The sequence below is a fragment of the Ooceraea biroi genome, chromosome 2 (assembly GCF_003672135.1).
Source record: "Ooceraea biroi isolate clonal line C1 chromosome 2, Obir_v5.4, whole genome shotgun sequence".
NCBI lineage: Eukaryota > Metazoa > Arthropoda > Insecta > Hymenoptera > Formicidae > Ooceraea > Ooceraea biroi.
This window is the reverse complement of record NC_039507.1, coordinates 236,174-263,588: the sequence shown is the minus strand read 5'-3', so window position 1 is coordinate 263,588 and position 27,415 is coordinate 236,174. Positions and strand designations below refer to the sequence as shown.

At 44.2% G+C, this 27,415-nt stretch overlaps 1 protein-coding gene across 2 annotated transcripts in view; it reads right to left on the bottom strand.

Annotated features, from left to right (window-relative positions):
• Window positions 1–157: 157 nt before the first annotated feature.
• LOC105279091 (chondroitin sulfate proteoglycan 4) overlaps window positions 158–27,415 on the bottom strand; it is a 44,890-nt gene continuing 17,632 nt past the window's right edge. For both annotated transcript variants that reach the window (XM_011338640.2, XM_011338638.3), the window contains 9 exons: window positions 25,421–25,652; window positions 18,931–19,147; window positions 11,860–12,451; window positions 11,197–11,451; window positions 9,775–9,972; window positions 8,670–8,871; window positions 5,697–8,411; window positions 5,075–5,481; window positions 158–4,855 (listed from right to left, as the gene is read on the bottom strand). In XM_011338640.2, the coding sequence (XP_011336942.2) occupies window positions 2,900–4,855; window positions 5,075–5,481; window positions 5,697–8,411; window positions 8,670–8,871; window positions 9,775–9,972; window positions 11,197–11,451; window positions 11,860–12,451; window positions 18,931–19,147; window positions 25,421–25,652 (6,774 nt within the window). In that variant the 3' untranslated portion in view covers window positions 158–2,899. The remainder of the gene's footprint in view (window positions 4,856–5,074; window positions 5,482–5,696; window positions 8,412–8,669; window positions 8,872–9,774; window positions 9,973–11,196; window positions 11,452–11,859; window positions 12,452–18,930; window positions 19,148–25,420; window positions 25,653–27,415) is intronic.

Here is a 27,415-nt window from a genome sequence, read left to right as displayed (position 1 = left end):
GCCCCCAACACAATGCAAGAAACTAATAGGATCGTCTGTTTCATTTCAGCGCACAGTGGTGAGTGGAATCTAATCAGTGGAATGATAATGGATAAAATGATAAGGAAATAACCGAAAATAAGTTATAACAGAATAAGTATATAATGAATTAGGCCCATTTACTTAACATCGCACATTCAATTTATTAGAATTAGAAGAGTAATGCATTCAGTCGGCAGGGAAAATACAGTCCTATGGTAATTACATATCATAGATTATAGAAGTTTGGCACTCGGATCAGTTCACTTTTGGTGGTTGTAAAAAAGCCTAACGTTTTATCTCTCTGTAGCATATATTCATGAATCAACGAACGGGTGTCTCTCTTCCTCACTTTCTCTCTCTCTCGATAAAATGTTTTTAATTAGGATCTATTAATGCGTATGCTATGAATCCATGGAACCGTACGTCCTAAAGCAGGAGTGTACGCATTATAATATATTTATATCATTATAATCACTATAATCAACATTCACGTTAAACTGCTTTTATCAGATTACGCTCCTAAGATTTTAGGGAAATTGTCATTAATCCACTTTCGGCCAGACTCGCTCGAGTTTTCGAGTAAAATGTTAATAGGATTGTCGTTTTATGATTCAATATATTATATACCGTTTGGGCTGTTGCCAATGAAAACTCTGGCTCTTTTATTTATTTCATTTAGTAATGAACAGTGATAAAACAGGGAGGTAAAGTGAATAGATTTAAATACCGTTGTGGATTATCTCGTGTGAGAATCCGTTCCTTTTTTAATTTACCACCAACATTATTATTAATACACTGAACAAAGAATCAACATATAAAATTTTATAATGGTATAGTTGTAACAAGAACAATTCCACACATTAATTTATATAAGATACACGCTTTACCTATTTACGATTAAATTAATTTATATCACTCGATCGATATTTTGATACTTTCCTTTTTCGTTGACGTTAATAACTTTTATTTTTAACAGCTTTTATCGTTTATTAGCGTCAATCTGTTTTCGTTATAAAATAATCACTGTGAGCTAAACGGAGATTTAATGCGGACCGTTATGTTTAATCGATGTTGGCCGGAAGCGGATCTATTGAAGTTACCGTGAATTCGCACAAGGGCAACGTAATGTAAAATCTTTTTGTTCAAAAATCAACGAACTCGTTAACACGCCATTATAACAAATTTCTCTCGGACAATACTGAAACCGCGAATGCACAACCCCGTTCATCGCTTATGAATTACAAATTCGCCGCGCGTCAACGATTCATGGTAAGAAAAATCTCGGACTCGCGTAAAAAAAATGACTTACAACTGAGATCGTTAGTAATAATTCACATTTAAGATACGTGTCAATCGTGGTATTTTGACCTAGTATCTATCGCTCGCTACAGAGACGCGTTTTGCAAGCGATCTGCGTAATTTAGTCCAAGACAATTGACTCGTCGTGGAAAAATGTTGAAAAAAATGATTCGCCATATTGACATTATCTACTAATAATCATGATAATCAGTCGACGCGATTTCTCTGTCTTTGTCGCATTTTTAACGAGAGCTACGATAGATACGCAATTTGGCAAATATTTAAAATAAATAACGCAACGTATTGTCCTCACTAGAGAACAATTGCAATAACTTGACCATTTTACGTTTCACCAGATGGATGTTAATCATCAATTTATGTTTATTTGCACGATATGAGCACGGAATAACATCAGCGTGGTCGGAGTAACAATATAATATAGTAGGACGAAATGAGTACATGAGATTGTATCGAAGGGAAAGAAAAATTTAATTCTTGAACAATATGACGTATCGTTCAATGTATAAAAAGATATGTCCAAATATTGAATACAGTTAATATAAATGCATTCATTTGCGCTTTGGTAGGAAGTTACGAGTAATGGGAACATACAGGTGCTCGATATATTGCGCATGTTTGATCGCTTTACGATACGGTGTCACAAGATGCCTGTATTATCCCGATTACTCAATTCTGTTTCGTTTACTTATATCTTAAGACAGAACTTTGTTCCGTCGTTCTCTTAATGCTTCGATCTGGAACTTATGATAAGAGGGATCGGTAAATGCCATTTCTATATAACGATCTTACTGCTCTAGTTTTTACGAAAAGTGTAAAAAATGGTGAGGGAACGTAAAAGCGGACACACGAATTTCTCGGAAAGTCTACGCTATAAAGGAAGCTGGTGAACTGACAAACTCCTCGATTATTGGTTTGGTCGTAGAAATCTCGATTCAGCGAATTATTAGATCTGCCTTTTCAACGGTAGACTTTACTTCTCGTTCTACCGGAGGAGATAGGGACGGAAGGGGAAGGAAAGGAATAGAGTAGATGTACGAAAAATCGACGTTGTGATTAGTGGAAAAATGTCAGCAGAGTCAGACATCTCTTAGGCACATTGAGCTCGTGATAGCGGCGATAGTCGTGACATTCAAGGAGAATCTAGGTTGCCTGTCGTACATCGTTTTAGGCTAGTAATACACGAGACGCCGCGAATCTATCCCCGATCGCAAATTATCCATCATCGATCGATTCCGGTCCATGTATCTCCAATCTTCAATAGTCTGAGAGTCTTTTCATCTTTCTCAACAATAACTGGATGCACACGTCGACGGTCACCCCGAGGTCCTGTCTCTCGCAGCGTCAAACACGTCATCTCACTATCATCATTCGACGCACGCGTATCCAGCGCGATGTCCCCGGGTCATTTCCGTGATCTCGTGCAGATTTCCATGAACGCCGTCGCAGATTTCACTTTTCTTAGGCACATTAAGTCCGCGATATCCACGATAGTGTCGGTGAGACACGTTGAGAGACGCTACGGCTTTGTTCGCGTAAACCGCAACGTGTTGCTTTCCTGCTAGACCCAGTACTGATCCCTCCTCAGCAACGGGTTCTTCTTGGTCCTTTGAGTTGTGGCTGACTGGCAAGGTAGATCGGACGTGTCGAAACTACTCCACTCGTCGCCATCTGCCACCCCGTAGGGATACCGGGCGGACACATCGACCTCCGAACTGCTCTCCAGTGGACTTAGGGGTATCACCTTACACTGCGGTAACGTCGAGGGTAACACCGGTAAAGGTGTGCTGGCTGTTACGCTATTGTGATCGTTACCGAAGGGCTTCAAGTGTGGTGTGGCGGGCATCAAGTGATCCGGAGGTCTCGGTAAGGGCATCACGCCGATAGTAGGAGTGGTTTCCGGTTTTTCCTCCTCGGTGTGCTCGTATCTATTATGCCGGCATCTGATCGTGACGATCACGACCACGCCGAGGAGGAACACGCCGAACAGCATGCCGAGGATCAATAAATAATCGTTGCTCATGTTCGGCGCGATCGCCATCTCGCCCTCGTGACCGACTGGATCCATCGGACCTCCTAGGGTGATATTGTCGTCGTCCATGTTGAGCTTGATTCGGAATTTGAAGTCGCCTACGGCCGGCTGGAAAATGGACGCCGCGAGAATGAAGCTAAAACTATCCGCGACACCGTCTATCGACGGTATTTTCCTGCACACCAGGTATATCACGCCTGATATGATCTCTTGGTGCGAGAAACGTGCCACCTCTCGCTCGCGCATGCCCCTTTTCTCGCCGGACGACGAGGAGCTCCTGATGATTCTTTTGATCTTCGCGAACTTTGGCTTCTTCACGATGGTGTAAAGAGGATAACTGGTCGTTAACTCGGCCAGGGGAGTCGCGTCGAGGTGTTGCAGCGTTATCCGATTTTTTTCACCCGCCAATACCATCATTGGATTCATGATCATGAGAGGTACTACTTTGATCTCGACGCGTATGTGCTGTTGTACAAAGCCGCTCAGTCGTGCCGACAATTCTAAGCTGTCGTTTGATGCCATCATGTCCGTCTGCATGAACATCACGCTCTTCGATAGCATATCAGTCTGCTTGAAAGTCGCTGCGGCGCTATCGCGCACGTACAGTACTCCATGCTTAGGATGCGTTGTAATTTCATAGGTCACTAGGTCCTGACGCGCGTTCGTATCAAGTTTCACGTCATTCTCCGTGATGAGTGCCACGTTTGATCCTTGTTGCAGACTGAGTGGACCGGGCACTGTCACATTCAATCGTATCGGTAGCACGTGGATGTTGAATACTCTATAGTCTGGATTGAAACGACCGTCCCATACTCGGAAGTAAAATGATGCCGCTTGCATTGGTCCATTATGTTCGTATATCACTCGATTGGAGTCTATATCGTACTGGGTAAACTTGTTCACTTGATGCACTTCCGACGTGTTCTGATTGAACGGCAGAAGTAATAATCTGCCGAATGTCGGTCCCGTGATCACATCGTACCTGATCTCTTCTGGCGGAGTGTCGGGGTCGGTGGTCAACAGGTTGTCCCGAGTGACGGTTTGATTTTGGTTCTGCACAACCGTCATGAACGGTTGGTCGGTAATAAGTCGGAACGGTTCGTCATTGACCGGCTCGATGATGACGCGAACGCTGGTGTTGCATAGTAATACGTGACCGGTCAGGTACAGAGAGAATTGAATGCGATCCTCCAGGGTATCCGAATGGTCATGGAAATAAGCGATTTTTCCGCCCTCAATCTGCGGCTGCGTGAATGTGGTCACGTTCATGTCTGGTAGAAGCATTACGTGCCCATGACTCGGCTGATGAACCAATCTGGATAGAACTGCCGGATTCTTGCTTCCGGCGTTAGTCTGTAGAAACGATATGATGCCGCTTATGTTCATGATGACATGCGCAGAGCCACCCTCCACGACTCTCACATTTTTCGCAGAGACGTATCTGTCCAGACCGCCGCTCGAAACTGATATATCTATTTGGAAAACCTAGAACATAAAATAAATTATCAGAATTATTCAAAACAAAGAACATCTATATTATAATATAAAAATTATAATATATAGTATAAAATGACATAGAATTTAAGCATCAACGTAATTAAATTCTTTAATCTCTAAAGCAGATATTTTTTGTACATTATAAGAATTTAAGATATATTCTACATAGGATAATAAATATTTTGAATGCTATGTTATATTACATACTTGATTTGTTAAAGTTCCAGCGAAGTGTGTTTCAACATCGAACGTGAAAGAGTCGTTGGCCGTCAGGTCCATGAACTGCTTGGTGTGCTCGTAAATCACTTTGCTATTGTTTATATCTCTCTGAGTAAATCGCTCGACTTCGAGCCACACCCCCTCACTTGTCTCCATTATAACTTTGCCTAAATGGGGTCCGTTTCGCACAGTGTATCTAATCTCTCTCGCTTCGTCTGAACACGTCGTTAATAAGAGCTTGTCCGATATTAATTTCCTGGTAAGGGGGAAGACATTAAGGGGCATATTGTACTCGATGTTCAAATGAACCGGCTTTGTGGTGACCAGGACCGTGTAAGACTCCGTTGTGTGCACCCCGTCGCTCAATACGAAGTTAAACTCGCCATCAGATCCGTCTGAAAGCAATATTGTACTATTATCTCTCGATCTTTAATTCATTTTTTTCAAACACCAAAGACAATTAAAAATCTATCAAATTGGTCGATAGCATTTTATGTAAGTGTAAACATAATTTTGTTTTGTTTTGATCTTATATGTATAAATTAATTTCTAAATATTATATATATTTAAAAAATAATAATTTAATAATAATAATGTATATTTTACTTACTCGTGTGCGTGAACACCACTTGCGATTCATTAATTTGACTCTGCGTGAAATTATAGATGTCCAATTCAGGTGCAGTAACTAACGAAATATATCCGTTCCTCACTCCGGTGACATTAAAAGTTATATCGTACGGCGTGGTATCGTTGTCTACGGCCGCCAGATTTGTTGGTGTCAGAACGATGGATCCACCTTGCCAAATGTTTAGCTTAGTCCTGTTCACCAGCACGGGAATCTCATCGTTAACAGGTTGAACAATGACCGATACGTCGAACGGCTCGCTGGTTTTATCTCCAGCCGTGACGATCATTCGGAAGGAATCCCTCGAAAACTCATCCCCATTGTGCCTGTAGAATATAACTCCAGCACTCAAGTGCTTCTGCGAGAACTTCTTCACTTGAGTGTTCTTCGTAGAGTCGAGAATCGTGCCATGCTGCGGCTTTTCTGTGATTCTGTAGTCTGTCACTTTGCCGACGTAATAGGGCGTCACGACCAAGAAATTCGATTCACTCAGTACCGCGCTCTTCCCCTCGACCACATTAAATTCTCTCGCCTCGACGTAAAGTTTCTCCGGCACTATCACGAAATTCACGCTGAGGCCGCGCAGCCATGTAATGCCGTTGGTAACGTCCACGACGAACCGATCGTCCGTCTGGTTCATCACCGACTGAACGTAGAAAACGCGACCTTCGTTTATCAGACTTTGCTCGAAATGGTTTACCGCGTTGCCGCTGTATTCTTCCTTGGTCTCTTCATTGTGCTCATCTTGCACCTGCAGATCCAGGTAGCCGTTCTTCGGCCATTCCCGCACGAAATAAACAATTTCGCTCGATGATATCTTCGGATGCATTATCTCGAGACTCTTACGACTCAGAAGAACGCTCGTGGCTTCCTCGACGAAAATCGTCTTATTGCTCTGCACGATCAGCGACTCCCAATAGCTCTCTGGATAGACTTTGATCACGAATGCACCTTCCGCCTCCGCGCCTTTAACGAACACCTTGAATTTAAAGACATCCTTCGTGAGGAATCCGCCCAGATGCTTGTACGCTACACTGCTGTGCTTCAGATCATCCTCCGTAAAACTGTTCGATTCTCTACCATGTTTTAGCAGTATGCCATGCTTCGGTTTCTCCCATATATTGTACTTGATGTCTTTCGCCGTCGCGTACACATTGGTCTCTATCTCCAATTCTTTTGGACGTAGCACCACGGATTTATTGAACTGGACAATCGAGCCGTTGTTCTCGCGCAGTCTGATATAGGGCGGGCTAGCTTGGATCTCCAGAACGCCAATCTTGTAAAAATGGCCGTCGGTAATACTGAATTCGATTTTCTCGTGTTCGTCACCATAATGCCGAAAGAGTATCACACCATCGTTGATATCCTGCTGCGAGAATTCACGTATCGGCGACGAGGGATTGGTTATCCTGTATATTCTACTCTTTTGAGCATCCTTCCTGGTATAGATGAGTTCGCTCGCTTTGGTATCGACATCCTTGTCCGTGTAAGCGAGGTCCTTGCTCGTTATCAATTTGTCACCTTTCAACACGACGTGAAAGACTCGGTCGACCGTTCGCCCCGGCGGATTGTCATTTTTCATCGCGACGTCGATGTGAAACTTTCCAACATACATGAAGTCTGCGTCCAGGGACACCGCCACAAACTCGAAGGAGTCCTCCTTCGTCTCGGAATCATCGTGCACGTAAAACACTGTTTGCTCCGATACGTCCTCGAACGTGAAGGACGAAACGTTCCTCTGTCCTTGCGATTCTGAGTTATTCGCGATGGCAAGCCAACCGTGGTACGGTTTCACCGTAAGATTGTATAGCAGGGAAGATATCCCGTACTCCTTTGGATTCATGTGCGTGATCCTCAGAGGCGTTCTAGAACCCTCGTCGACTTTCAAACTCTCCACCCCCTCGAGCGATTTACCGTTCTTACCAACGTAATATCGGAACTTCAGCGTAGCATGTATATCGACGCATTGAGGCGCGTTAACTTTGAACGTTATCTCGTCGAGTATATTGGAGTAGGCTCTTCTGAACAGACGGTAGCTCAACCTGACCTCTTCGATGTCCTTCTGCGTGAAGGTATCAGCCGCCGCAAGTTTACGATCGGACAGAAATAGATTGCCGTATTTTGGTCCTGTCGTGAGACTGAAGACGATCTTACTCGGCGATGTGACTAGTGGATTCGTCTGGTACCTCAAGTGGTTGCTCGTGATGGTGATGTTCGATGTATTGGTGAGATTAACGGGCACTCGTCTGGTCTCCCTCAGCTCGAGATCGATGAAGGTGATGCGGAAGTCGTAGACTTGCTGCGTCTTCACTTCGCGCACGCTTGCCTGGAACTTGAACTCGTCCTGATTAGGGCTGCCGACGTTGTGGAGATAACGAACGGTGTGTAATTCCATATCCCGGCTGGTGAAGTAATCAACATTCGTCCAGCTGCTGGAGACGTTCTTCAATTTCTGCAAAACGCCGTACTGCGGCGGTGACACGATGTCGTAACGGATATCGATGGTGTTGTCGTCGGAATTCGTAGCGAATGAGAGATTCGCGGGCGTTAGAAAGGAGAACGAACGATGCACCACGACAAGGCCGGTGTTGTGCGTTAATTTGATCTGCAACGGGTAAGCCGATACGCGCAAATATGCGGGCTGACTGCTCTCTATACCATCACTCACTTGCAGGCCCAGCATTGCGTTTGGTTTTGCTGAAAAATTAAACAAAGATTGAATATACAGAAAGATTATAAATGAAACTTCGTTCCTAAAATTCCTGATAAAAGCATCACGCTGCATATGCGTTCGATCGTATCGATAAGAGGAATATTCGTATATAACGCTACATGCATTTTTCATCGTCGCGCATTTATGTATGTATAAAAAAAAAACACTCGAACGAAACGAAAAGATAAGTAAATATGTAATGATACAGCATTGTAATAATAATAATTATAATTTATTATTACCGTTCCCGCGATGCACATACGCGATGAGACCTTGCATTAATTCGGCCTGCGTGAACGTGTCGATAGGCCGAAAAGGAGAGGTAACTTTCTCGATGTGCCCAGCGTCGGTGTCCGTTCGTAAAACCGTATAGATCAGCATTTCTGACGGGGTGTCGGCGTCTATAGCCCATATTAACTCTTTGGTCAGTGTTTTTCTTGTACCCTGCGAACATCAGCGTTTTTAGCACATTTTATATTTGTCTGGGATCTCCCCGCGAGCGTTCTGCGCAGATATATTAGAAATGCGGCGAGTCATATATCAGCGCGAATGATATTTGCGCTGAATGCATGCACATAAATTACATAAAATGCATCCAGATAACAAATACATTTATTAATACATCAATTAATTTCCGCATAGCACAATCAAGCTTTATATTGAAAAATAATTCGAGAAAATTAATTGATATCACAGGTCTGATTTCTATTTTATTTATTTATATATTTATTTTAACATTACTGGCGATGATTCACGATGTAACAATTGTTAATCTACACATTTTCGTGATTTAAAAAATATCGCTGATAATTAACCATTGTATCTGTTATTATTATTAATTCTGAATATCTCTGTAGACAATGGCGTATGAAAATCACTTCAGCTTGGGCATGCGTGCATTACTCGGCCGCAAGCATCGCGCAGTGACGATTTCCCTCTTCATATCTCGATTATTGCTGTTCCGAGAATATGCGTCCGAGAAAAATGGAAAAAAGCATGCGCTTTGCGCATACATGATATATACATACACATACATATCCTCGAGCTTACACGCGCGGTTAATTAAGAGCGATGACCGGCGCGCAAGCGAGTTAAATCGATTTCGCTGCGGCTAAATTGCCACGTTCCCCGAAGATGCACGAGCCACAAATAAGCTACTATTTCATTCGGCCTCCGTTAATTGATTTAGTTAAGTGGCATGTACTGGTGGTTGTTTCGATCATGCCAGACGCAACGTGTTCCGAATTATCGCGGCGACACAAGGGAAAAATATCTCGTAATAAGGGCGCGGATGAAAGGCTAAGACGAAAAGAGAGACAGCTTGTAGAGTTTATTTTTGTGCCTTACTTGGGCTAGACGCAGCACTTTCGCGGTCGGTATCTCAAGCAACGGCGGGTCATTGACAGGAGTGACATTAACGTGAAGAGGGAACCTGAGGCTTCCTTGGAGATATCCTGGGAGTGTATAATCCGGCCCGGCCGCCAATGTCAATTCCAGAATCATGCTGTCCTCTGTGGTTTCGCTGCCATCGTGCGTGTACTGTATCTGTCGAGGAAAGTCAATTATCATAATCGAGGATAACGCTACACGTAATATAGCTCTCCTAATGTGACGTATAATTAACGAGAAATTAACATAATTTAGAAAACCGCTCATTATCCAACGAACAACATCGCTCTCAAGCGGATAATAGTCGTTTGAAATTTAATGACCCTTTAAAAATGTTTCTGCTCGTGCTCATCGCTCGTCGTGCAAACGCCCATTGCGCTCATTCCGAAAGTAATCACGCGAATACGGTTAATTCATCGCGTATCGCAGTATCGATGATAGACAGTCTTACACCGAGCTGTGTGTGGACTTTAACTTGCTGCAGTTTGCCGTTTCCAAGCGGCGAGTACACACTACACCATGCTACAGAATCAGAATTAATCGCGGCTGAGTGGGCACGTCGGGAGTACAACCTATTCGAGTTATCCTTTCTGGCGTTCGATCTAACACTCGAGATCGACGGCGGTTGAAATTAATTAGAACGACGGGGGTTAAGCCGGGCGTCGATTAGCATATCGAGTGGGCGTCGTCCCCGGCCGAGCCGAGCCGAGCCGAGACAGGAGAGGCCGCTTTCTCCCTTTTCTCTCCTTTTCTTCTTTTTTTTTAACGATTAGAAAGCAATCGACAGTAACGAGGAAGACGGAGGTGCGGCGAATAGAAAGTGCCCGATACGAAAACGATCTCCAACGAAAAACCATTAATGAGTCCAGTGGCGGAGCGATTTATAAATAGACCACACTGTCGCCAGATAAATTGAGTGTGGGTAGCGGAGGAGGGGAGCATGTGAGCGCGCGAGCGAGAGCACGACAAGTCGGCCGACCCTCCATGTTCCCGCCAACGGTTCTAAAGTTAGTCCTTACGACGTGTACTATGTATAGCAGCGCGTGGTCCTATGACGAACTGGAAGAACACATGACTTTCTACGTTCCTCCGCGCCTTCTACGGCCTAGGAGGTTGAGCCGGCTCGGGAGCCGCGATTAGTCATCTGATATTAATTAACGTCAGGTGCACACCGACCGAGTTTCGCCTCTTACACGTGTTCTCGCGACTTCTCGGCGATTTCGAGCTTTATCGTCACACATGTAACCGACAGGTAGACGCTAATATCACCGCAGCGATCAACGAACGTGCGAGAAACGAGTTCAAATTTCACGTTGATCACGCTGAAATTGATGGTGCTATGGAGCATTTTAGGGTAGATTCGGATCTCTGACCGGTTACCTTATCTTGTTTGATGTCCTGCAACGTGAAGGAGTGATCTTTGCGGGACATCAAGAGGTCCAGCGCCAGCGTTCCATAAACCGGCGGTGTCACCAAGGTGAACACGACGCCGGTCTCTTCCACGCCATATTTGGCGATGTCCAACACCATCGCGATGTTCTCACCCGTTATCGGCACGTTCTCCCCCTCGGAAACTAGTAGAGGACTCAGCGAGAGAATTTCCAAATTTACGGGCAACGTACCGTTCGAATAAATCTGCAAAAGCGTCATTACGTTTAGTGCATTATGACAATGCAAATGTTATTTTCATACCATATCAACGTGTATAATTAATCGACCGTGTATAATTAATTTTATTAATTATACGCATTCTATACAAGTAATTAATTTTCAACATTAAATATTTCTATGTCGAGATGCTTTTGATTTATGCAGAATCCTAGGCATCCAGTGTCTCTCATACATCATATCAATCAAAACATAAATAATATTTATCGAAGAAAACTCTATGCAAACATGCCTATTTTGGCCAAATCGATTTTGAATCTCCATACATCCATGGCTACATGCCGATGACATAATTAGCTTCCAACCGCAACGTAATCCTCGCCAAGTGGCGTCACCGTATAGCGCGTCACCGGAACTCGATTAAAATTGATCTACCTTGTAGTCCTCGGCGTAGTTCGGCTTGATGCACAACGATTGGTCGCAGTTGCACCTGAACGAATTCACGCCCAACTGGGTGCACGATGCACCGGGTACGCAGGGATCAGCCTCGACACACGGATATCCCCATACGCAACCGACGACGATACCCTGACTGACTTTGACATCTGGCAGTCCGAGATCCTTGTTGAGGACCATGTTGCGTATGCAGCCCTTGTAGCTCACGTCGCCGGACCTGAGGCCCTTGCCCAGCGCCCTAGCGCGCTTATTTAACTCCGTACCACCGAGGTAAAGCATGTCCGCAAGATCAAGGAAACGATTGCCACCGGACGGCAGGGCCATTGTCTTCTCATGACGATCGACAGTGATGCCAAGGCCACTCGGATTGAAATCCACGATCACGCTATGCCATTTGCCATCCGCCACCACGGTGCCGTGTATCAGCTCGGTTGGGCCATTCCCCTTGTTCATCAATAGCCGTATCTTGCCATCGTACAACTCGATGCCGAGGAAATCAGCGTAGGACGATTGCCCGGTATTGTAGAGCAACAGGCCGCTGTCGGCGCCGGTCTTCAGCTCGAATTCCCATCTGCAAGATTGTAAGGCGGGATATTGGCGAGATACTATTATCTTTGCGAAAAAAGAACCGCGCGTTCAAAGCGAAGTAGTTCGATATTACGATACGTTAGCTACGTGATCTTCTTTGCGGTGAAGTATGTTGGTCCACATAATGGACGAGAAGATACTTGATGACGGAGTAACGGAAAATTCCGATATTACTCGCGTATCCCGAGCGATCAGATTAGAATCTCGCGGTCGATTTCTTCGATATGCAAGTGCGGCAGCGAAGTTGCGGGGATAAATGTAAATATCGAAACTACGAGCATGCCGACCAATATCGAGTATACGCTATCGGACATTTTGCCGTCTCGTTATAAAACCAAACTGTAACCGAATCGCAGTAAAATGTTACGAAATCCTGAACATTTCGAGCATTGTTGGAATACGAAACGTACATGGCAAAATGTCGACCATTCTAATGATTTGATTTTTCTCGAATATTATTTTCACAGGATAATTGCACAGCTGGCATCCCGTTTCTGGTTTAATCATCGCTTTTCAGTGCCGGTGTTCAGGCTCCACTGCCTGATTAAGTAGGCAAAGCGTTATTCGTACAACACGAGTTAAACGAGCGAGGCAATGCAGACGACCGTAGAAAGGGATGGAGGAAAGATTGTTCACTGTGAATTTATAATTGTAATTAAATCAAATTTCGCTCGGTCGACTTCTGCCTGGGAAAACTTTGGGACGAATGATTTTCGCATCTTGCGCGTGAAGACGCCGCGAAGACTGCTGCGAATACGGAAGCCGATTATTTACTTCAGCGGGCGGATTCATTACTTTGCTTTTGAAGTAACAGCACAGCAAAGTACTACAATAATAGTTGCAAATGCGGAGTAGACTTTCATCATCATGATAACGAACACAATAATAATAATAATAATAATAATACACAATAGCAGCAGTAGTGCATAATGTAGCATTAAAATTATCGCTGCACCTATACCATTGAAATATGAATATCCTAAAACAATAGTTCTCCTTCCTCAACCTGATGCTTCAAATGCATTTATAGTTCTTTGCTGATGTCACTCGCAGTATAATGCTCCTACATTTGCCATGTTTTTATTATTCTCTTCCTCGACGAAAGCTTCGATGCGCAACTATGCAACTGAAGCACATGTCACGATTAATCCTTCGAATCTAGTTTGATTGTATGAATCATAATTGCCTCATCGTTTAAGTCCGTTAAATGTATTGTAATTAATTATAATGCTCGATATGTTAGTCTCTCCAACTGTACAGTTTGCAGCGGTTCTACAAAGCAAACGTAGACCCGTGCGAGTCGCAAACGCAATTAGTTGTTTCTGCTACAAGTGCTCTAAGGATATTCTAATACGATCCGTTTGTGTCTGTACGTGACTCATCAGCCGATGCTTTGCTTTCGAAAATGCACGTGTAACGTGTTTGCTACTCATTTACGTTTACGACGGCTCTGCGTGCAATTAAATTCGTTCAGAAAAGTTTAGTAGACGGAATTGAAGAGAGAGAAAGAGAGAGAGAGCTGCGTCTCATTTCTTAATCTCTTCAACTGTATTTCTCCGGTTCTTAGTAAATATATAAAGTATTGGGTCATTAAGTATGAAATTTTACAAATGTAAAAGCGCCATCTTTAACATTTGTTATGTCAAATTTGGCGCCAGACGTCAGTATCAAGTTAGGTTAGTGTGATAGATGTATGTTCGCTCTTCAAATGTCATATTTGTTTGTTCAAATATCTTCATTAGTTTTATTGGTGGATTCTTTTTTATAGAACTATGGAAAAGTCCAAAATTCGTGTGATTTATGAATATGAGTTCCGCCGTGGAACCACAGTGTTGGAGACAGCTCGTAATATCAACGCTGTATTTGGTGAAGGTTCAACTACTAAAGCAACGGTGGGCAATTGGTTCAAAAACTTCAGAGATGGAGATTTCAGCCTCGCTAATGAGCCACGTGGAAGACCAAAGACGAAGGTGGATAATGATCACTTGAGAGCCGTAGTAGAGTCCGATCCATCTCAAAGTACACGTGAATTGGCATCGATATTCAATGTTTCCATACCCACCATATTGGTTCATTTAGCTGCAATTGCTAAGATAAAGAAGTTGGACAAATGGGTCCCGTACGAATTGACCGATGCGCAGCAGGCGCAATGTCTAGAGGCTTCCCTTTCTTTGCTTTCCCGTCACAAAAATGAATCGTTTTTGAATCGAATTGTGACCTGCGATGAAAAGTGGATACTCTACGACAATCGTAAACGCTCACATCAGTGGTTGAACGCTGATGAACCACCGAGACATCACGCGAAACCCAACATTACACAGAAGAAGCTTATGGTGACTGTTTGGTGGTCCAGGTCAGGTGTTATCTACTACAACTTTATGAAACCTGGTACATCGATAACGGCTGAAGTATATTGCAAGCAGCTGGACGAAATGATGCAACAACTTGCTATTAAACAACCGAAATTGGTCAATCGGTCAATGCCAATCCTGTTGCATGATAATGCTCAACCGCACACTGCACGACTGACCGTGGCAAAGCTACAGGAGTTGGAATTGGAAACTCTCCGTCATCCACCATATTCACCAGCTCTATCACCTACCGACTATCACTTCTTTCGGAATTTGGACAACTTCTTGGTGGGAAAATTCTTCAATTCTCAACAGGCAGTCGAAACAGCCTTCCGCGACTTCATCGATTCCCGTACTCCTGGCTTCTATAGTAGAGGCATAGACCAACTACCACTAAAATGGCAGAAGTGTGTAGATAACATGAGCGCATACTTCGATTGAAAATAAATCATGTCCATGTGCCAAAAAATGCAAAAGTTTATGTTCTATTTGTAAAGTTTCATACTTAATGACCCAATATTACAATCTACCTTACAAACGCGGTAATTTCACGTTTCGTTCGTGCGATAGAAAAAAATCAATGTGTCAGGTAGCGGTTAAACGACTAGCGGAAATTGCGCTCGGTCCGAGTGGAGATACGGCTCGTATGTCAGTCCGGAGCACTCGCATACGCGTGACACTTGAATCTTCCAGATCAATTGAACCCAGAGAGCGCACGTCGAGATCTTTACGGTTCATCGGGTTCACGTAGAACGCCACGGAAGGAAGACAGTTACGACTGTCCAGTCATCCGCTCTCGATTCCGTCCAACTGTCTGCTTATACGTTTATCGACAAGGCGCGACGCTGAAAGCGAAGAAGTCGGCTTCCCTCAAACATTTGCGAGAGGAAACAGACCGACCGGGCCGCGCCTTTTGTCTCACTCGTGGCCGCATTAACGCAACAGGTTCCCACAGTTATTTTCGCAGATAAGTGTTGAATTAAGGTACCGTCCGGAACTCTACTGAGCTTTTAATTCGGGACAACAAAGGAACCGGAGCACCTACGGCCAAAGTGCTTCCGGCGCAATCCCGCAAGACACCGTACGCGCAAGCCGGGACTGAACCGTCTGTACCAGCGAGGGCTGGTATTAACCGCGGTTTACCTGCGGTGTACACCGCATTTGCGTGGAAATGAAGCGTTTTTCCGCTTCTTAGTGCACACCGGAATAATTTTCACGAGGACAGTGCAGCGAGCGCGGGAGCATCTGGCTCGCTGAAGTTTTTAGTTTCTCTCGGACGTGTCTGGCATTTTCGTGGCGGAGCCGTGCAAACGCCGGAGCATCCAAGAGATCCGTATGCTTCGTGAAGGATCAGTATTCAAAAAAATAAGACAGAAACACAAATCGCGGGCGAGATACACCAGCTGCTCGCTATTGAGAGACGTGCAGTATGGGTGTTGCACGTTCCTCGATGTAAACGCCTCGCCGGTTCCCCGGCTCCGCTTTTAATTTATAGAAACAAAGGTTCCCGGAGCTCGCTCCTTCTGAGATATTTCGAGATTACTAGGGACCGGCAAAACCGCACTATACACAACCCGTTTGTAGAAATCTGCGATATGTATCCTCTTGCATGTGTATACCCATACGTCGACGCCGTGCAAGTAGAAACGACGTGCTCGCGTGTCTCAAGGATGCTGTAATTCATTTAAAAACGGTGCACGTACGCACCTTTGATCGCGTACTCCGTGTGTGAGAGCCAACTTCCTGCGTCACGTAGTAAAAAATAGCATTTCCATTGCACTTAGCGTTAGGATTAGAATCTCGCGTGTTCCGGATTATATTATTACATATTTTGCACACAGTTCAATTTCTCATCACACCGAATGCACCGAAAGGGCTTGCATACCGAAATGACGGGTCTGTGCGAACCGCGCATGAATTCATTATTGGCCAATATTGCGTATCTATCGTATCCGCGCGTGTATATACACCGCAATATTTATTCATTGAATAATTGTCCGCGACTCCGCAACGTGATCGGTAATAATTCCACAAACGGTCACTGGCGCATCAAGTAGCTCGATCGTTATATGAGCTGCCGAGTCAATCGACCATCTCCCGTCTTTTCATCGGAGCTCTCACGCCGCATGGAAAACAGAGATCAAAGGTGTCTCGAAGCATCGCGCCGCATTGCCAGAGTAAACGACAGCATCGTAACGCGATTGAAACAGTTGTTACCGTGCTTTTCGAGACGATTTAACAGCGTTCCCGAGGGGCTCAGTCGTTAAAAGCTGTGCCGGGGGATGAAAGTGGTAGGAGCCGCGCAACATGAAAGGCCTTCTCTGACCGATGGCTTGAATGCGGTGCGGATCTAGATGCACAGCTACGTGCAGGGGTATGCGAGTTATGCGACCCCGCCGGCGACCTCGGTGAAACGGATTTCCCGCGGCGTTACCATAAGATATTGGATTCGCGAACCACCAACGTATTTATTCTACCGTTTTGATGGAGGCGTGCTCGAGAGAATCGCCGCTGAGAAACTATTAGGGGTGTGATTTAGTTTTGAGGGTTTTTTTGCTCAAAAACGCATGTATTTAAATATGATAATGAATTAATACCTTAATCAAAATATTTTCCTTCCTTTTCTATAACTTTTTCCCATCTTTCTGGCAAGAGATGGATTCCACCACGATAAAATGACTCTTCTTTTGAGTTGATCCATTCGTCGACGAATTTTCGCACTTCTTCCAAATTATGAAAGTGTGTATCCTCTAAAGCGTGTTGCATCGACCGGAACAAATAATAATCGCATGGAGAATACGCGGGGTGCGGTAAGACTTCCCATTCAAGCTCTAATAGTGTTTGGTTCACTGATAACGCAACGTAAGATCGAGCGTTGTCACGAAGAAGAATCACTTTCCGTCGTTCACTCGCAATTGGTGGTCGTTTTTGATCCAATGCTTGCTTCAACTTGTACAATTGGTGTCGATAACGATCAGCCGTGACAGTCTCATGCGGATTTAACAGCTCATAGTACACTATCCCACCAAATACAGAGCATTACTTTTGAACCGTGAATATTGCGTCTCGGAGTGGATGTTGATGGTTCGCCTGGATCCACCCATGATTTTCTGCGTTTGGGATTATCAAAATAGATACACTTTTCATCCCCAGTAACAATCCGAGACAAAAGACTCTTCTTTTTTTGCCTGGCGATCAACGAAATGCAAATGTTCAACCGGTTCGCAATGGCACTTTCCGATAATTCATGTCGAACCCATTTCCCTTCTTTCTGAATTTTTCCCATTTCATGTAAATGTTGTACGAGCAACATTTAATGCTCTGGCAAGTTCTGAAGTGGATTCTGTTGGATTTTCGTGCAATAATGCTTGCAAATCTGCATTTTCAAGCTTTCTTGGTTGTCCCGAGCGTTCTTTGTCCTTCACACGTCTTAATTGATGGAGCAGAATCACCATAAGTTTCCACAAGAATTCTATAACCGTCAGCCGCAGTTTTGTTTTGATTAAAAAACAAAAGCAACGCATGTGGAAAATGCTGTTTCGGAAGTTGCATTTTTACGATGATATAAACACGACTGTTATTGCATCTATTGCTATAATGCTACTAAATGTCATGGATAATGTCAAGACTGTAAGAAACAACAGTTATCGGAAACAGCTATTGGAACAAACTGACACTACAGCCATCTGTTGCAAAACCCTCAAAACTAAATCACACTCCTAATAGAACGCCGTCTCATAAGCCTCGTAGAAAAATTGAGTTCCGTCAAAAAGTTGACGATTGAGTCCCGGACGTTGAACTTGTGTTTGTCGCGATGACGGCCGCGAGATTTCTTTTCCGAAGCTGTCGTCATGAAGTCGAGCAAGTGTCAAGCCGAGCAGCGAACCGCAACGGAAATGATCAAATTGATCAAAATGATAGTTTACGAAGCAAAACACCGCACGTCCTTTCCCGCATCGATACAAACGTTACCGGTAACACGACTGATACGGCTGAGAATCGCGACAGTTTAATTGCGTTCTCTGTGGTCTTTGTGGGTGCGGTGATGGGGTAAAATGGAAACGTGTATATACAACGGGAGGGTAGATGGTGTGTTTTGGGGTGTACATACCTCGAGCCGTTGCGCGGGATGAGACGCGGAATGGCGACGAAGGCACCGTCCTCGACGAAGCTGACTTCCGTGCCCCTCGTGGCGTCGAATTCCGGTGAGCAGCCCCACGTTACGGCTGTTGCCTCCGACTGGCCCTTCCTCGACCTCGCGTATTCTATAACTTTGGCGCCGTTGTAGATTATGTCGGCCATGCATCCTCGGAGGTAATCCGTATGCCCTGCGAATCAAACGAATAGAGGATGAGCCAGACGAGTCAGCCTCGATATTACGATCACGCGATAATTGCATGAGGGAACTGTAATGTCACGTGAAATGACGACGCGAAAACTTTAAACACGCCCTCGCATTTTGCAGATGAGTCCCCGCAGGTGGTGTCCATTAAACGTTACGTTAATGAGACCGTTATTGATTCGCGTCGCTTCAAGCGCTACGCTAGAGATGTAATCGGGCACGATCGCGATTCCAGACGAACGTTTAACAGCGACAAGCTGTCATCTATCTTTTATTCCTCTAATTGGCGGATCGTTTATCTTTGGTAAATCCGAGGAAAAGCAATTATGAGTGATCGATCATTGCATATCCGGTATTTCCATTTAATAACTTTATAATTTTTTTAAACTCCTTTTTTATTAATAGCAAGTTGATTGTTTTCATTAAGACGGGGTTAAACGGCGTCGAGTGGGTCTGATCAATTTTCTCGTCTGATTTCCTCGCCTGATTTTCTCGCTCGATTTTCTCGCGCGATATTCTCGTCTGATTTTCTCGCCTGTTACCTAATCGTAATAGTCGGGACGTTTCTTGAGATCCGCCGAGTTTCAGCGAGAATTTCATACTTCCTGCGACGTAAGGTTGTCACGTGCGGAGAAGCGAATAATATCTTCTGTAATGCGTGCGCGCGCGATGGCTGTATTTGATATTTTGCGACAGGCACGATGGATTCGGCGGTTCTGCGGTGCGAGGCGGGCTTGTTGCAATACGAAGTTAATTGTCTTCGTGTGTGACAAGCGCGTCTCTCGCTGCGGGTGGACGGATTACCCCCAGGCTGCCGCGTGTCGATGGATGCTAAGACGACGCTGCCACCCCGCAACGGGGTGCAGAGACCGTAGGGATACGTGTGCATAAGCGGTCCGAGACGGGCGTTTATTGGCATGCCGCGGAATCGCAGAGACAGTTTGCGACGGAATATCGGCGGCTGCACTAAACCAGCCAACCTGTTTACAACGTCATTGCGGCGTACCGCCCGTGGTCTCGTCAACGCCGCCATCAGTCCCTTTAAGCTTTTTACATAATGTAGAGTTTTATCGATTCTAAGATGTCCTGGCGCACGGCCAGACGAGCTCCGCAGGACAGTGGCTAGAGCGGTTTACGCGACTCTAACCACCGGCGGATTCGCCCCGTGCGGTCTTGCTGGTGTTCATGTCGGGATAAAATAACGATTTTCGGAAGATGAATTTGCATGGGGAACAGAACGATGTTCTACGATGATCTTAAGGATTGGCCGCGGTTGATTCAGGGCGCAGCACTTTATTGCGATTTCGTCGGATCATCCTGCGATGGATAGGAATATTTTCTCTTAAAATTCTCTCTCCTTAATTTCCTCGCAGATGTTCTTAATTCCATCTCTTTTTTGTCACGACATTTCATAAACGTTTCCAAGTTACGGATTATAATAAAGCTGGAACTGTCGGGGAGAGACGGAGATAATAGAGATTTTCTTCTTACGCGAGAGACAGCAGATAAAGAAATTATTTTAATCGAGAAAGCGCGAGCTGCGATATAAACCCAGATATCTCGCGGAGTGACGACCACCTCTCCCGGAAGACGGTATAAAGTGACGGTGATAAAATAAATAATTTCGCGATACCGCGGTGTCATGAATTTTGATTTATATTTACGTAATAACGATCGAGCGAACTCCGACTCGGATAGATATTAGGATCTCGATATTGGCACCACGGAGAATATGTGTATATATATATATATATACTTTTATTGATTTCTCTCGCAGCTATATCAAATATACGTCGCGCGGCGAGAATATTCTCTATTTCTACGAAGCCGAGGAAATGGTGGCCGATAAGCGAAATCCACGCCGAGAATCTTGCAATCAACTATATAGGTGTACGCGCGCATTGTGCGATTCCGCATGTGTACATGCACATGCTCGTCCACACCGACGCAACTAATATGATACACATATATGTATATGCATATATACACGCGTCATACGCGGTGTCCAAAAACCTACCAGGAGGTACCGTCTTATTCATAATCTGTATTCCGCGTTCACGCCGAAAGACGAAGATGTAAATTGAATTCTTGAAAACTGCTGAGTAACTGCAGATTTGATCTCTGCATTAAGCGCACACACCCTAATGGAAATCTAACTTAACGTTTAGGTCACTGATACCTAACCGGCAACGCAAATCGTGAGTTAAAGAGTGCGGAGTTAAAAGCGGGGAATTCGAAAGCGAATAGAAGAATCGATCGCGAGCCCTTTAAAAATCCTGCAACTTTTCCACAACCAAACGACCGTTGTTTTCGGAGCACTTTGTACGCGAGTAACGCGCACGCGAGTCCGTATACCGAAAATGGGTTTCGCAGCCGCCTTCGTGAATGCCGGGGGTTGATTCCTTTTCTTTATTTCCGCCGACTCCCCGAGAATTTAGCAAGGCCCATGCCAGGGAATTAATAAGACCTTCTCCGAGGGGTGGGCCGCACCGTGCCATGGGGTACAAATGAATTGTCATGAATATGTAAATTGAATTTCGAGCTGGTGGCCGAGTATTATGCGTGACGGTCGACGGGGGTAACGATGGGGGCGCGTCCACGGACAGAATGGAGGAGCGAGGAGGGATGGAGGAGAGAGAGAGAGAGAGAGAGAATGCGATGCTGTTTGTGCTGATCGTATTCAATTTCGTCCGTGTCAATTCGAACGGAACGACCTGGTTCAACTTTTTGTCTCGCCATGGAGAAATGATTACCGGTCGCTGCAGCTGATGCGGGCATGCATTAAAGAGCCCACTCGTTATCAGGCCGCTTGTGGCGCGTATGGAGCGCGAAGAGTGCAGCTGCTCGTTCGAGCATAAGAGCCAAGTTACTCTAACCGAGATATACGGCAGGAAATCGCAAGCACAACGTGGAAGTAATGATCACGCGCGTTACAGGTGCACTTTCCATCGTGAACCTCTGATTTTCTGTTGATTTTAGCACTCTTAGATCTCTGCATTTCTTCTGGCAAACATTACTCACTCGTTTGCAGCGACCCTAAATTATCTTGAATAGTTTACCCTTGAATCGTTTCAGTCAATCGAATTATTTTATCAAATTTGAACTTGATATGCTTTAATACGTGTTCATGTTTCTCACGAGTACTCCAAAAGTAATAAACAAATGTGGACTCTCTTATATAAGCCTTCCGCGCAATTTGCGATGAGTTGAAAATAGAAAGGAAATCCCGCCTTTTCTCGGTCGTCTAACTCGTGGTGCTCCATGACCAGTGGCGGTGTGTGCACCGTGAAGCAGAGGAACGTATAATTCGGAATTTCACCGCAAAGACGTAATACAAGCGAGCATTGCAGCAAGAGAGAGAGAGAGAGAGAGATGGAAGGAGAATTTCCAATCGGCGCTTTCTCTGCTCCCGGAAGACGGGAGACGTATCGTGGCACCCAATTTTATTAGTGGCGCAAATAGGCGAGCGAGCGAGCTAATGAAATTAGGTGCGTCAATGAGATTATAAATGCGGCCAACTTGACGAATACACGTTTTACGATTAGGCGAAGGTACACACTGGCATTGATGAAGCGCTGATCGAGCTACATCGAACTGTAATTACGGTCGTTACTGGTGCACGGAGACGAACCTCGTTACACATCACGCGTCCACACAACGAAAGCAGAGGCAAATGTTTGAATTACATCGCCCGTTCGTGCGATTTTGCCCAACGCGTGCTCCCGATGCTCCATTATTTAAGCCCGCCACCACCGCGGAAACGCGAGAGACAACGCATACGTCATACTTTCGATATAATAATATCGGCCAGTGTGCTGTGTGTTGTAATCACCCGTTCTCACTCGTCGTCACGACTCGGCGCGACGGCAAATAATTGATTCGCTGTTATAGTCATGGTATTATCCGGAGCGGCTATCCGGAAAGAGCAGTTGTAATACAATTTTAACGAGCTGTAAAATTCTTGTAAACTTTCCCGATCTTTTATCGACGATCTAAAAGCAGCAAATTCACTTTTGCAAACATTTAGCAGGCCATTATAATCGAAATTATAAATCATGTTCATGTTATTTTAATTCGTGCTAGTGATTCATTGTTTTCTTGTTTTGTTGGATATCGGCGGTGTAAGACAACGTGTAATGTAATTTGTTGTTTCTGTTGGCATTCTAAATTGAATAGAACCTTTTCCACATCTGTGGATCTTCCATTAACATGATTGTATTAAGGAGAACATCAATAACGCACTCGTTCTAGAATGAGGAAAAGTTCGCAAGAAAAATCCTCTGACATTTCTGCAAAATATATGTGAAACACATTAAACTTCTTCGTTGGAAGACTCCTGTCTGAGAGATATTAAAAATTGCTTTTAAGTGTAGCATCGAAAACGCCGAAGAAATTATTATAAATGCGAGATAAATATTAATAAATGTCAAATTTTTCAGACGTTATTTAATTATTTTAGGAAGTTACTTCTGCTCATTTTCACGGTACGAATCTTCCTTGAGGATGCCATGTTCCTCTATCTTCATTTTTTTACGCTCCACAACTTTTAATTTTCCAAAGTTACGGCAAGATTTTACTCTTAAGAAACACGACGTTCATCCAAGTTTTATACTTATACCTGCGCTGTCTTCATTCTATCTCATGAAATTGCCATTACAGAAATCGTATCTGTCGGAACAACATTGCCTCGATAATGTCATGTTCCATGTCGGTTGACAGTTTTCGTTATAATTTCATTGTTGCGAGTAGACTTGAGCACGAAATGATTTTACAAGATAATTTATCAAGATTTCATGATCATGTTATTTTCATCTGTGTTTTAAACGCTCAGGTATTCTGATACATATAATATGTAACATACGATACCGTACTCGTTCCAAGTTTTAATAATTACGTATCGTTTCTGTTAATTTAATAAATTAATCATGAAACGGAAATTAATAATATTACATGAATAATGTACCCGGAATTCGCGGCACTTTAAATTATTAAATCTCGCAATTGTTATTTATTTTATACTACAGTGAGTATATACTGCCGACTATAGCCCTTTATTTCTGTCAGCGCTTATTAAATTAACCTTATAAAAAGGAAGAAGAGATATTTTATGACCATCCGTTATAACATTATACATTCGTATTTCAATCAATCGTATTTCAAGCGTATTTTATTATAAATCATCGGAGTAAAAATGTAGATTCGCGAAACTGGAAATTTGTTTTGTCTTCACTTGCCATTATCATTCTTTAAAAACATATTAAATTTCTTGGTTTCTTGTATGTTGATTTTGAACTTGTTGAGAACAACTATTTCAAAAAGAAAAGGTAAACAAAGGGTAATTGTAAATTTTAGTTTAGTATAAATATGATACCTTTATCTTATCACGACCTCTCATTGCAGTGCATTAAATTAATTCACCTCACGCGGTGGATATCATTTTACCGAATAAACAATTATTAATTTATTAATAATAATTATATCTCGTATACTGTCCACATAACTGAATTTTTACGGTATCATTGGGACACTGTAATGACTTTATCTGGTTTATTTCTGTATGTACTGTAACGAAAGAGAAAGACAAATATTACATACACTACACAGCGTTTCATTCCTATCCGAAAAATTCAATTAGAAAAAATTCAATTAAAAGAGAGATAAAACTGAAAAATCATATAGAGTGATCACGCTATTTCTGTCTTTCCTCCTGAATTATTTCCATTTATATACATAACAAAAACATTTTGTCGTACCAATATTTTTGTCGTGCTGGCTTTAGAAATTTTTTATACATTGCCATATTTTTTATCAATATTTCTTACGCTTTTATAAAACAATTTGCTGATACTATCTGCTCTCTCTCTCTCTCTCTCTCTCTCGCTGCAATGCTCGCTTGTATCGGAAAATGTGATACAATCGACTTTAACCGACGTTTTTTGACTGGTATGTTCGAGTGAACGCGAACGCGTTAATTATTTATCAAGCGCGGTTCTCCTTCAGCCCCGATTATCTAATCTTTCCGTCGTCTGTGTTGTAGTTGATCGGATTGCTGGTTTAACGAAATCAGGCGAAATAAAAGACGGCTGATCGTGACCGCGGCGCGATGAAACGTGCTTTTTGCCGGTGTTGTCCCCGCTCTATCGAATCTAGTTCAGTCACGTGGCGAGACAATTTATCCAGATAAGACGAGGCTTGGGCCTGCCTTTTCCCTACCTTGTCTCTTTTCCGTTGCTCGTCGTCGTCATCGTTGTCATCTTACCTAGAAATAGTTCGTTGAAGTCGCCCCGTCCGCCGATGAAGACGCCGTAGTGTATGTTCAGTTCGAAGAAGCGACCCGGTAGTTGGGACCTCGTCGTGTGTATCACGTCGATCTGCAGGCTGATGTTGGCCTCGCGTCTCGTCAAATTGACCTCGTGCCAACTGAGGTCGTTCAGTGTCAATCCGCGGGCGCTCGCCATCTCGTTCTCGCCCGCACCCAGATTAATGTGAACCTGCGGCAGAAAAGCGGCGGGAGGCCCCGCTCGTAAAAGTCGCTCTCATTTCTAGCCCGGTAGGGGCAAGGGGAGGAGAGGGAAAGGCGGAAAGGGGTTATTGTGTACACGTTGCTACCGCAAATGGATTTCGTACGTACGCGCGGTACAAATGTATTCTTGTTTCGTTTTTCTCTCTCGATTTTTTTTTCAATATATATATAGATATATATATATAGAGAGAGAGAGAGACGGAGACCGGTCGTCCTTCCTCGAGCTTCGGTTTCCGGCCGTAGACCCGGGGTCTACTTTATGCTCTTCCGTGCGAACAAACTAACCAACCGACCAGTCAGCCAGCGCGGCCGCGGCTCAGCGCCCGTAAAAAGAGCGCTATGCAAACGCATAAAGAGAGTTTTTATTGGTGAACAGAAGCGTAAAGACGCATGCACACTCTCGTAGGATTTGATGAACGGAGTAAGTCGACTCGACGTGCTCGCGGAAAACCACAGAAAGCATCTCATCGCGACGTCGTAAGGTTCAGTGGTGCTTTGCGGTGTTGACTGAGTAATCTGGAAATTTCGCACTCGCTGCGATACAGCCGTACTTGCGATTGCAAGAGAAGAGAGAAGAAATACAGGTCGCAATTATACGAAAGTCTGCAAGTGGCAGAAACATTGTTGGAAGCAGGATGATCGATTCTCACATAAGAGTGCGATTAGCAGCGCCGCGGGCAAGCAGCTCGACGCGAAAATTTAATTTCAGTCCGGATTGGAAGTCGAGTCGCCGGGGGTTTGAGATTTCGCCGAAGGTATTCACGTTTACGTCCTCCTTCGAGGAGCTCTCTCGTTTTCCCGCACGTGGAGAAACAGATCTGCATCCGCGAAAAAGGCTGGCTTGCCGAAGTAGGTACCGACGTCGGCGTACGAGGTTGCCTGGCGCCAGTCATGCCCAACAAATTCCCCGACAGCGTTGAGCTGACAGGAATCCGACAGCTCGAGGTTTCGTGTATTCCGTCTGCACTTGAAGCACTCGCACAATGAGTTTGCACGCCGCGAGAATGAAGAAGGCGGACAGCTAGACAGACAGTGAAAACGGCTTTCGGTCCCGCGCAGCGCGGAAAATAAACGTCGAACACATCGACGCTCCGATGGCGTCCCCCGTATTTGGTCGTGATGTCTTCCATGACGGTCAGAGTTTAGCGACGTCGCTGGAAGGATCAGTCCGATCTTCCGCAGCTATTCCGAAAGCTAGTTCCGCATGCTGCGCGTAAGAGTCGCGCACATACACGTGTCATTGCTCCTACAAAACGCATCGGCGCCCGGCAAACGGTTGCTGCAGCTACTTTGTAATCGCGCCGTTGGGGATTCCTAGTTACGCGCAGTGGATTTACGATACATCCGCCGGGGGATGAATTCCAAACTCTCCGCGCATATTTAGATTCGCGAAAGACACCTAAATCAAGCGCGATTGCTCCGCCGCCACGCTGTCGCTCGACATTTCAGACTTTCAGGTAGCTGCTATGGGAATAGCTGGCATGTTTTCGATCGTTTGACAGTGAATTCTTAATGTCAGACGGATATCGTTTGAGACATCAGAAGAGATGGAAGAGAACGAGAGATACATATGAGAAGACAAAATCCCAAAAAGATGCAAAAATGCAACTTGCACATACATGTCACTTGTTCAATGAAAACTACAGCTCTACGTACTGAAGCTTATGAAACACTTGGTTTTTTTAGCTTCTACTGATTATGTCAAACGTTTCATTGGAAACCTAAATATCA